This window comes from Halichoeres trimaculatus, unplaced genomic scaffold (assembly GCF_033239565.1).
Source record: "Halichoeres trimaculatus isolate MK-OKI-2021-1 unplaced genomic scaffold, fHalTri1.1 fHalTri1_scaffold_15, whole genome shotgun sequence".
Classification (NCBI taxonomy): domain Eukaryota; kingdom Metazoa; phylum Chordata; class Actinopteri; order Labriformes; family Labridae; genus Halichoeres; species Halichoeres trimaculatus.
In genome coordinates, this window is record NW_027437193.1 from 24,131,695 (window position 1) to 24,144,532 (window position 12,838).

The 12,838-nt window shown below is 38.6% G+C and overlaps 1 protein-coding gene across 1 annotated transcript; it reads left to right on the forward strand.

Annotated features, from left to right (window-relative positions):
- insl3 (insulin-like 3 (Leydig cell)) lies at positions 1 to 3,867 on the forward strand. The gene is made up of 3 exons (XM_074689618.1): positions 1 to 147; positions 3,214 to 3,450; positions 3,665 to 3,867. Exons 2-3 carry the CDS (start codon positions 3,258 to 3,260, stop codon positions 3,865 to 3,867), a joined length of 396 nt encoding a protein of 131 aa, XP_074545719.1. The 5' UTR covers positions 1 to 147; positions 3,214 to 3,257.
- Positions 3,868 to 12,838: the final 8,971 nt, after the last annotated feature.

Sequence of the window (12,838 nt, forward strand, 5' to 3'; positions counted from 1 at the left end):
TTGGTGAGGACTGCAGGAGGATGTCTGTCCTGCTTCCCTGGACCAGGGAAAGGATCAGAAGGACACCGTTTGGCATGGGAGGAGTTTTGGCTCCGCAGTGCAGGCTCAGGATGTTCTGAGCAAGCAAACCTACTTACCTGGACACAGGTATGCATGAGCGAACAAAGGAGCACTTTGAACAAGTCCTCGACCCAGCCTCTGTGTCCTCTGTTGAAGTGGCAGAGTTAAAGGTCTAGGAAAAGCCACACCTACATCCTTATTGGAGGTCACTGAGGTAGTCAAGAAGCTGCTTGGAGGCAGGGTGCCAGGTGTGGATGAGCTTTCACCCTGACATTTTCAAAGCTCAGGACTTTGTTCAAAGTCTTTCCTGATTCGCCTGTTCAGTGCTCAGGGTAAGCCTGGGGTAATACACGTGGATTGGCACAGTGAGGATATAATATTTTGCAAATATCTGTTTGTAGCAGAAATATTTGTTCTATAAAAAAAAAATCATGCACCAACATTTGTGACACTGATAAAGTAATTAACTCTAACCTGAGAGTCAAGACAGCGCATGCAGCTTCTTGTACTTCATTGCATTTCAACTGACCTGAAAGTGTCTTTTCATCATCTAAAGTTTGTAAAGAACTGTGCTCAATATTAAACCTCAGTGTTTCCATTTGATCATTTTGTACCATCACTAGTTGAAAGTTTACAGCTGCAGAGATAAGAAAACAAAAAAGAAAACAACAAAAAAGAAAAAAAGAAAACAACAAAAAAGAAAAAAAGAAAAAAAGAAAAAAGAAAAAAAAGAAAAGAAAAGAAAAACATCTAGAATAGATAGAGGCAAAAAGGGATGTGTCCAAGATTGATGGGCGGATAGATAGATGAAAAGATGGATGACAAAAGGATGGAGGGTTAAAGGATAAAGTGATAGATGGATTGATAAATAAATGGGTGGATGAGTGGATGTTGGATGAATGAACAAACAAATGGAAAGATAGATGGGTGGGTAAATGAATGGTTGGATAGAGGGATAGTGAGGGATAAGTAAGTAGATGAATAAATGGATAAAAACTGAAATATAATGGATGGTAGGATGGATGGGTGAAGAAATGGATGGTCAGATAAATGGAAAAATGAATAGATGAAAATATGAAAGATGGATGGATAAGCAGATGGTTAGATAAAATGAAGAGTAGATGGATAAATAAAAAGATGGCTGGATGGATGATAATAAGGAATAAATGAATAAATGAATTGATAGATGAATTGATAGGTGGATGAGTAGATGAATAAATGGATGAAAAAATTATTAAAAATGGATAGTAGGGTTGATACATTAATAGATGGATGGATAAATTGACAAAAAATGGATGGATTGATGATGGATGAATAAATGGATGAAGGTGTGGCATGGGTGTCTGGCTCCGTTAGCCATGTCTGTGAAAAACACAGACTGACTCTGTCCTCTGGTATCCCCTCTGTTGCTAAGTTAGCACAGCTAGCTCGTCCATCTTATTGGAGATAGATCTTACGTCCCCAATAATGATAGATGGAAGGACAGGTCCATGTCGTCACTTCTTAGCTCACACCTGAGAACCAGCACGTCATCCTCACTTCCTTCTCCTCACCTCGTGGGGAAACATCAGGCCTTGCACAAGTTAGCATTGACATGCTACAGGCTGCTAACAGCTGAGTTCACATGTAAACAATGCAGCTTTGGTTACATGTAGGATCTCCAGACAAACACAGGAGCAAAAATAGTAAAAATATCACTGAAGACAAAACCAGTTTGGTGTCCAATGAACCAACAAATGAACCATACAAAGTAATGATCCACTCCAAATACAAAGATGACGAAAAAGAGATGAAAACATTATAAGAAACGGACAAAGAAGAGAGAGCTGCTGTAACAGGCAGCCACAACCAACAGGGTAGTGCCTAGCAACTAGGATGCTAGGACAAACGGCTTGGTGGACAGATTAATGGAAGGATGGATGAAGGGATGAATTTCATCTTTGGTACATGGTCCACGATAGTGCCAGGCTATGTTCACATGTTGTGCCTCCTGGATTTACTTTATCAGAGCTTTTTTTTTTTTTACTGAACAAAAAACAAATACACAAAGTTGAAGAACATCAGAGTTAGAAACCTGGGGAAAAATAGTTGTTTTCTTTCATTCCAGTCAGGATACATGGCTAATTTGCATTTTCAATTACTGTGGGTCTTGAGTGCTGCACAACAAGAAGTAAACTAATTGGCCAATAAGCAAAAACACAATTACAAATCAGAGAACATAACAACTAATCAGAAAACATGAAGGCAAACACAGCTGATTAAAGACATTTCTCTACAGCCAGTTTTCAAACCTGCACCAGTGGAGGCCAAATTACCACTAATCCATGAGGCAGAAACAAGAAGGAAACAAAGACAGGGGCTTTTAATCCAATGTCCCACTCTTGCCGAAGGTTATTACATACAAGGTAACACTGCAATGTGTAACCAGAAGATTGTTGATGTCATATAATTTCCACCTTTGATATTTTACATCAACGCAGGATTTATAAAACAGTCCTCTGTGACTGGATTACGCAACCACTGACCCCGAGTAAACATGAGTGTGAATGGTTCCATCTCTGCCCTTGACATCAATTTGCTGTTACACGATGTTCCAGTTATAGCTGTCATACATAAAGATGTGTCATGATGAGTGTGAAAGCAAGTCACATTGTTTTGATAACTTTAAACAAACGTCAAAGCTGTGAGTGAATCAGGAGTCAGGAGACGTCAGACAGAAGGTTAATCAGCTGGTTAGGGAGTTTTTTCAACAACTGAAATGCTTGAACTTAATCTTGGTTTCTTTTGTTTTGTTTGTTCTTTTTATATTTGTGGACTCAAAACAGATTAATTTTGAGTCTATAGGCTTTTAATGATTTTTTTTTTTTTAACTTGGTCAAAACTGTTAACCTCATTTGCTGCTTCTTGCGTCTGAACCTTTCGCCCATACTGCAGGTCTTGGTCAGACCAGGTGTTTTTATCTTTATGAGAGTTTTGGCCTTGAGGAGACTTTGCATCACTCCCTGGCTGAGCTCTTGTTCAGAACATACTTTTCCCTAACCAAGGCTGAATACGTCTTCCGAATATGTGGCAGAAGCATTTATGGGTCTGACACTGACTATATAAACCACCTCATGTGCATCAACCCAGTCATCTCGTCTCCTCATCATTCAGTTCCTTCTCCATTCACCAACGAGCGAGCAGAAACTGATCCCACGATGGCTGCTGCTAAGTTCTTGCTGGCTCTGATGCTGGTGCTGGTGGCTGCAGGGTGTGTGGTTGATGCCCAGGAGAGGATTAAGATGTGTGGGAGGGAGCTGATACGCCTGGCCGTCTCATCCTGTGGTAGTTCTCGACTTAGGAGGAGCGTCCTGGATGCAGAACCTGAGCAGGATCAATATTCTCAGACCTGTGAGTACTTTGTGTTGTATTTTCAGACTTCAGACTCTTTCTCTCTTTAAGATCTGGTACTGAATATAGATTTATTTTACACTCAGACAAATCTAATGAAAGATATAGAATTAACATGTAACAATCACTTTTTATGAATTCAAAGAATCATTTGAGTGCAAAACTACATATTTCCAAGCTGAGTCTAAGCTGCCTGTCCTCCTCCTTTCCTCAGGGAACCAGGAGGCTTTCAGAGCAGAGCAGCCGGACACGGAGACCGTCCAAACCCCTCTGGAGTCTGACGCAGAGAAGGCGGCCGTCTCCTTGACTCCTCACTGGTACCCCGTGTCCCAACGGATCAGACGGACTGCCGGGAAAATGTCTGATATCTGCTGCGAGAAAGGATGCAGCATGAAGGAACTGATACAGTTTTGCTAAGAAAGTCGACAGTTTTCAATGTGCTCAGAAGATTTTATAATCCTCGAGAATAAAAACTTTATATTTCCAGCTATGTAGCATTCTGACACCTTAGTATTTATTGGTACTTTATCATAAGTAATAAATTATTTACTATGAAGAATGATACCACTAAAATGTGCACTGAGTTATTTTGTCATATAACTTATTTTCTTATTTATTTTTAGCCCTTTCACAAACCTGTAATAAAGCTTTTGAAGAGTATTTATGAAGATTTCTCTGTTGTTTTTTTCCTGTTTCCTAACTTGACTGGATGAAAATTTAGGAAAGCTACATAAAAGTCTAATACTTTAGCAGTGAGTGTGCAATGTTGGAAGGATACATAAAAATGTAGGTCACTGTTTAAGATAATCTGGTAAACAGCTGTTTTGATTTTGGACTCCAGAAAAAAACAGCAGCAGCAGACAACACAGCACCCCAAACCATCTTTGACCGTGGAAACTTCAAACTGGACTTCAAACACGAAGTTTCTGTGCCCTTTCACTTTTACTTCACTGGAACTGTTTTAGGAAGGTGAGTACCTCATGAGACAAGTCACTGAACTTATCTCAGAGTTTGATTTCTGGCTTGTGTTCATCTGTCCAGAGGACAGGAAAGGAGACAGATAGCAGAGACAGGCAGAGGAATGGTACGTGGCAGAGGACTGCAGGTTCAACCTGCTGTGAGCTCTGCAGCTTCAGGAAACAAAGTGAGCAATTCAACATCAGGAATAAACTGGCTCCTTGAAAGTTGCTAAACTAGATGACTTCACTTAACGGCCTCCTTAAAGACCGGACTCAAAATCAGGTTTTATTGCCCGGTATTTGGCCAATTTTGAAAATAAAATAAAAGTCACGTGGAGAGCTATCAAATAACAGAACACCTGTTTAACAACTTCCCAGAATCATTTTTTATTTTTTATTTTTTTGATAGTTACAGTAAAGATAAATTACGAAATTTCAGACTTATTTTGGAGTGTTGATTCTTGAAACTAGATTTTTGAGACAAAATTTAAAATTCAGTTTCCAAAGTTGATTGGCCATGATGGTGAAAAATAAGACAGTTCTTACAAATTCACCCGTTTTCTGGACTCACTGCAGCTCTGAAGTTTTTGTTAACTCTGACACTTCTAGTTCTATAGATCTGCTTTAAGTATTTACCTGCAGCACAAAATGGAAACTTTTTAAACTGAATAATTAAACTTGTAGAGAAACTAACCTTGAAATTACAAATGGTTTGTTAAACTTCAGTACCCACACACACACACACACACATACACACACACACACACACACACACACACACGGAGCCACTCTTGAGTATTGTCACTGTGAGTTTTCATCACGAGTGTTTTCTCTGATAGAGCTAAATGGGACGGAGGCCATTGGGCAGCCAATCAGGCTCATAATAACAGGAATAATCTGTGTAACTTCCTCTCACTGAGGCCTGCGTAATGCTCTCAATGGATAATCAAATGTGGTGCTGATTATCTGCCACTCTGAACTGCAGCTTTCACTAAACGACTCTTAATAGCAAATGAAATCAGCTCACAGTGACTGATGAGTTAATGGGTTTTATTTTGGAGGGATGGATTGTGCTGCCCGTTCAATTACTTTTTTGTGTAATTGGTTTTAATTGTGGTGCTGTCAGGATTCTGAATTAAGATCAAGTTGAAGGTGGAAAATTTGTTCGGACGTTTTTATTTTTTTTTCATTCACTCCTGTTCAGAGGAAACAACACATGAACGATTACACAAATCAAGCTGCCTCTGGCCACAGAAACAACTCTACGTGTTTATTAATAACCTTTAAAAATTGAATTTTCCTGTGTGGATCCATTAAGTTTATTTTATTCATTTGCTTTTCCTAGAGTCCTCAAGCCTTTTGAGCAGACATTCAGTTGAATGCAAATGAAGAAAAACAGGGAGAAATATGCAAAAAATGATAAAAGAATAACAATAATCAAAATACAATAAAAGTAACTGGAGATAAAAAAAAAATGCTAAAACTTATTTTACAGCTCAAGAGTTAAGGTTAGTACATATAAAATAGAAACGTATTTCGTTAAAGTCTACTTTAATCATTTGTGATTTATTTTCTTTGATAATTTAGGCAGCTTATTCTGGTAAACATTTGGACATTTCGAATGACTTACCACAATTTACAGTTATCCTTTAAAAAAACAAAAAAAAAAGGATATTTCTTTTTTATGTTGGATTGAAATACTCATAAAGGGCTTGATTTTGTTTTTCCCCATTGTTATTATTGACACATGCACATATTTTAATTCAGCCTCCGAAAGATCAAATTCATTTGCTGGAGTACTTCATTAAACCAAAGCAAAAAGTGTTTTTCTCAGGTGAATAAGTAGAAAGTTAGTGCAGTACTTCATATTCACCAGCAGAGGGCGACAGATGCCTGATTTCTGATGATCTCCACTTCCCATCGCTTTCCCTCATTCAACAGTTACCAGTATTATCACCCCTGACGTGCATTGAGAATATATTTGTTTTTCTAAGTTTAGGATGTTTCTTCTTAACTTCCATGTCAAAGATTTGAGCTCAGTGCGCCCAGTTTGATCATCTTGGGCACATGTCCCCTCCTGCCACGCTGATCTGCCTCTTGGCACTCATTATTTTAAGATGCTCACTCACCTCAAGTGATCCTTCATCTCCTCGAGTCATGAGGAGAAATCTGATCAGAGGACACTTCTAGACTCCAGCCCATTATTACCCAACGCTAACATGAGATGACAAACTCCAGGCTGCATGGGGCCTCTTTGATGAGCCTCTCTTCATGCCTGCTTGTAAATCAAACACGGCTAATAAAATCAGAGCCTCCATCTCTCCCTCTGTCTCTTTGTGTCGAGTTTTAGCGAGCAGTAAAAAGCAGCGGGACAGAATAACACCTTCACGAGTGCCAACAGAGCTGCTACACACACGTGGCATCACGCATGAGCCAGGCAGGAGAGTGTGTTTGGTGGACTGGTGGGTGTCAATTTGCATGTAAATGAAATGGCTCTCAGTGCTCTTGTTTCTGACAGTGAACATGTCAGCACTGAACTAAAGATGCTATATTTGGTGTGTGTGTGTGTGTGTGTGTGTGTACAGTTTATGTTTTATAGAGTGATTGTGTCCATGTTTGTACATAAGCACTCTGCACGAGGGTGTGTGTGTGGGTGTGTGTGTACAGGGCAGGGAAGCCCATTGGAAATTTGTGTCTATAATTATCTATTAAAGCATTTTTTTACTGCGTGTTTGTGTGCTTTATTTTGAAAGCAGTGAGCACACGTGGGTTTGGGGAGCTGAATTGAAGAAGATGAGTGACATTTCCGTTTTTTGTGTGTTCATTATTATTTGCTCTCCAGGCATGCTTTCGACGTAACACAAACTGTCAAATGTTGTGTCAAACACATCCTCAGTGACAGGCTCTTTGTTTGGGCTTACATTCAGTCTATCTGACTGAGGCTTGAGAGATTCATGCTGCCAGCTTGTTATATTGAACCTACTAGACAGCGTTTCTGCTGATTCTTCTCTGAGGATGTAACCACATTAATAGAACTTAAAATACTTTACGTCTCTGGTGTCTACATCTCTCAGTTTTTGGTTTTTATGTCCAACTTAAACTCTGAGTGACTTTAGATACAGCATGAAAATGGTCAATAATTAGAAACAAAGAGGAGTTTTAACTCAGAGATAGGATAATGTGTGTTTATTTAGTAATAATTAAGTTTATCTTTAATTATTAACTCAGGGCCCACTTCTAGGTTGCAAACATTTTTGCAGCCCACCTCCAACCCCATAAATACAGGACCATACACTTAATACTCTGAAAAAAGGTCAAAATTTTAAAGGTACGACTGCTTTATTTTGGCGTGGCGGTGCCCCAAGATCATTTACATGTAGCGAATGCCCTGCCATATGTGTTCTCAGAGCACTTTTTACTGAAGATTAAGGCCTCATTTACCCGACGTTTCATCTGAAAACGCTAAAACGCAGTGAAAAAAATCTGCGCTTACATGGAAACGCTGATGGACTGAAAACGCTGTAGTAAGCATGCCAGGCCTGTAGGTGGTGCTATAATGGCCTTGTTCGGAAGCCGCTTTTGGGAGATCTCCACCGAAGTAGAGTTGAGCCGATCATCTGGTGGATTGGGGAATACTAAGTTAAAAAGTGGAGCAACAGATGCACATTTTGTGTAAAGACAGTCAGCAGATACAGCAGATTGAGCAGCACAAGCACAACAGGGTAGTTTGCGATGATTGTAACAACAGTACTGTTGTCCTGTTGTATGCGCTTGCGCGAAGCGGAGTCTGACGTAATGGTTTCCACTGAAAATGCCGGCTAACTGTTCACACGGCAGTGGTGTCGGCAGCGTTTCAGAAAAATCCCACTCTGGAGGCCGTTTTCAAAGGTTTGTGTTTAAGGTCGGCTGAAACGCTGTTTCCGTTTAAACACGAGGCTGAAATGCAAAAAAACGTTTACGTTTTACCCTAGAAGGGTTGTCATGTAAACGGCCCCTATGAAGTGACATTTTTATTTTAATATAATTTCATCCCCACCCCTAAAAAATCAAACTATTTGGGAAACGAATTGACAGCCCACTAGGGGGCCCACAGGTTGGGAATCACTGGTATAGAGAGAAGTTTTATCATTCTCATTAATAAGTTACTCAGAAGAATCAACTGGTTGCTTATTGGTTAAACAATCATAATGATCGTTCACACCAAACAGGAAAGAAATCCTGTGCGCAATAACAGGTACAACCAATGTCAAGACCCGAGTAGACATGAGTTCTTGTTGGGGGACGTGGGTGTCACAAATTGGGTGTTGTAATTGGAGCAAATGTACCATTGTCTAATAAGTTCAATATTGAGTTCAATGAGTTCAAAGAGTTCAAAGCAGTTGCGTGCAAGACTTTTTAAAGGGCAGGGGCAAAAAGAAAAAGAAAGGTTTTTGCCTCCCACAAGGGCACTTGCATGTGTTTTGCCAACCAGGAAAGCACTTCAGGATTTAAGCCTGCATTTTTTTCTCATAGAGAGCACTTTGGTGAGTTTTGCCGACCAGGAGGGCACTGTTAGCACAGGTTTTGGCTCCAAATTGGGCACCTTAGAGTGTGTTTTTCAACAAGAGTCTATGTTTTATTCTATTTCTTTTTTTTTTTTCCACAAAATTTTCCCAAGTTCTGTTAAACAGTGGTTTGTACTCTGGCTTCATAAACAGGAATGATTTTGACCTTGGTAGTTTCAGATTTTTGCAAAGTAATTTTGTTTCTGTGTACAAAATAAAACAATGCTTACATCCAAACTCAAATTACGATTTTTGAAAAAAAAAAAAAAAAAAGTATTAAATAATCATCAATCTCCATAACTGCACTTAAGAGTTAGAAAAAAAAAAACCAAAATCAAACGTTAAATTCCCCAGGGGTCTAATATTTTTGACTTCAACTGTGAGTAAACAAATTCTTGGAATTTTATATAAATACAACATAATAACTTTTAGGGGAATTTGTCTATACTTGGTTGGCCTGTATTTTCAATTTGCAGCTTAAAGTGACAAAGTAATGTAAAAAGCCAAGACGTCTATAAAGTTTCTGTGTATAGCCACATGGATAAGTTTATATGTTTTTTGTTTAAAGCTCTTTTTATGTGGTTAGTTTAATGGATGACTTTATGCTGTATGTAACACTGTGTGCTTATTTAAAGCAAAATACCAATACCAATTTGCAATGTGCTTCAAGATCCATATTAAAGCAGGACTAAAGTTTTCTGACGCTGACAGCTTGGTCATTTAGAGCCATGTCAAGCCACAAATGATCACCTGTGAGAGGATCAATGTGGTCTGCAAACACTCCATGATTGGAAACATGTCACTGTGGTTTCAGTTTGTCAGTATCAAAGAAGCTACACCTCAAAGCCCACCCTGAATCTAAATGAGACCATATTTGTTTAGGTTGTGTAAGGTTATGTTAGCGTTCTTAACTGACTCTTGTGCCGTTTGTGAAATCAAAGAGTCAGCCAGGACAAAGGTACAGCACTGACGTTACTTACAGAGGAAATTAAAGTTAAAGAACAAAGTTAAATCGAAAAACTTTGAGATTTTATCATTAAACAAATTAATATTTTATTACCACATGAACACACTCAAAAGTAACAAAAATTGGTACCATTGAGTACAGATACTGATTGATGTTTCCTACTATTTTCTATCATGCGTTCCTCCATCTTCACATCAAATCTGTAATTTTCAGCCACTTGCCATCTCATTCGTGTTTGCTTCTCTTTGAACCTCAAGGGACTCATCCTACACACATTTCAAGTCATGATGAGGCCGTTTGTACCCAAAAGACAAACCATTAACTGAATGTAAGTTCTCCTGAAGGCACCAAACGAGACAAACAAACTTCTCGGCTGCAGCACCCTCCTGAGTTGAAATCCCACCCAACATTATCCAGTGTATCATGCATCTAAGTTATTCTTCAACCAGGAAGCATCTGCCATCTCCTACTGTGATGTGACAGTCTGTCTTATCCACTACTTGACGACGGTTAGACAGCCTGACCAGCAGTGACAGCTTCAGGAGCTCTGTGTGATTAGACGCTGCTCCCAGGGGACCAGGAGGAGGAAGACGGAGCTACCAGAAGAGCTTTGTTGTTGTGATGGGCTCTGATCTCCTCTCATCTGCCTATCTGCCTCGCCCAGGATGGTGTTTTACTATCTTTAGCATTGTTACTAGATTGCATATAAACATTGTTTTTGCGAGAAAACTGTGACACATTTATAGATGTAAAACTTCATAAAAGTGTAAAAACCTGACATTCTGAAATAGTTGGTTGAAAATGTCAGAGGAGGAGTGCAACTTTTAATTTCCACCTGATCAAACACAGCAGGAGTCATGTATCATAAATAATTAAAAGAACAGGTGAAAAAAAGACCAACTGATGACAGTTATCAAAACATCCTCAATTTGATTGGATGCTCACTGGGTTTTATTAACATTAACATTGACGGGTCTGGGAAATTGTTCTGAGATAACATTTGTTATGATTTGGCATTTTACAAATAAAGACAGATTAATTGATTGAGAACGTTCCAGAAACTGTCAAAATGTTTAACAACAATGTTGACTTCTAGTATTTATTTGATTTTCAAACTTTCTAGAAATGATTGCTGGAAACCAGCAGGAATATTTAGAAAAATGAAAAAAATGCTCAGATTTTTTTTAGATGAAAATCATAGGAACTTAATAGATAGTCACAGACATTTCTGTTGAAAGTTTTCATATATACTTTTTTAATTTCTACAAATAATCTGTACCTTGACTTTTTTCAGTTTTTAAAACTTTCCAGGTTTCTTCGCAGCTGAATATTTCTTTTCTCTGAAGTGTGTTATTTGCAAGAAATTAATATAACCCAACATCAAAAAGCTTTGTTGAAAGCTTCGAGGAGTCTAGGACTATTAAACTGAGTCCAAAAATGAATATAAACTTTCTGAACTGTCTGAGTTTTTGGCGCTACTTTTAAAAGTTTTAGAAGTCATCAATCAAAACTTGGACATCAGACTTTTGCAGGACGTTCATATAATAAAACCATTTGTATACTTCACAATTTCATTGAGCAACTTCATGATTTTTATTGTAAAGTTACATTCTACTGAAAAATTTTACACTCTCAGGAAATATTTTAAACTTTCTCTTTTGTTCCTCAATTTAGTCTTTGTTTTGACATTTTAATTTAATTTAATTTAATTTAATTTATAGATATTTCATTCCCACCTCATCTCCATGGAATTGTGTATTACAGAAAGCTCCATATTTAAAAAATAAAATATATATTTTTTTTAATTCTGTCTTAAATAATTTTATATAATAAGTGTTTTTTTTAACCAAAACTATCAGGAACTCTCTTTTAGAATTTTTTGATGGGATACTTCCAACTGGGACACATTTCAAAATGATTAAAGGGCAAGAACCAAGTCACAGCATGCAGCTTTAATTCAGGTCCTACATCCAAAATCTGATCCTGTGATAAAGTTCTTTCAGGGTAAAATAAACTTATCACACATTTACAGTTTTTACAGGATATTTTTTAAATAACTGCTCTAAGGTTCTCGTAGTTTTGGACCTTGGGTCTCAAACAATTTAAGTTTCCATCACATCTGAGCCAAAAGATTGCTTTTTGGATTATTCCAAATTTACTGCAAGTGCATTTCTACATCTTACACAAACTTCACATTGATTGTACCTCAGAAAGCTGCCACTGTTTTTTTCTATGGCACAGACATGGAGAACTCTTTTTTTTCAGGCTCTCATTCATGTTTTATGAATCAAATTCTTTCCGCCTGTTAGCATCTCGTGTCAGTTTTCTGTTTTACTCCTCTTAGACTTAAATGTCATGGATTTCCATAGCAAGTGGCCTCTGAACCAAAACCAATTATTACCTCAGCTTCCTTAATTACTTCCTCAGTCTATACAGTCTTCCATATGCATGTCATTATACCCGCTTAATCTGCCCTGTGAGAAAAATGAATCATATGAGGCAAAACTCACTGCCCCACCCCCCCACCCCACCCCACACACACACACACACACACACACACACACACACACACACACACACACACACACACACACACACACACACACACACACAGACATTAACTAGCACTTTGTCACAACCTCGGGGCTGCTGGGAGGTGGTGAAGCTGAACTAATAGGGCTGAGCTGGTAGAGGGCAGTGTGGCAGCAGCAGCAAACAAACCCACTGCAGGCGACTTTCTGCAGCTGCAGAGCTGAGCGCCACAGCGCAGAACTGACACGGTGAAGCGCCACAGCGCTGTTTAGAAACACAGCTGATGGAAATGAGTGAATAATTGAGAATCTCAAGTTTGATTTGCTGTTTCTGTGACATCCACCCTGAATCATAGCAAACTTCTTGCATTGGAAAGACTGTAGGGG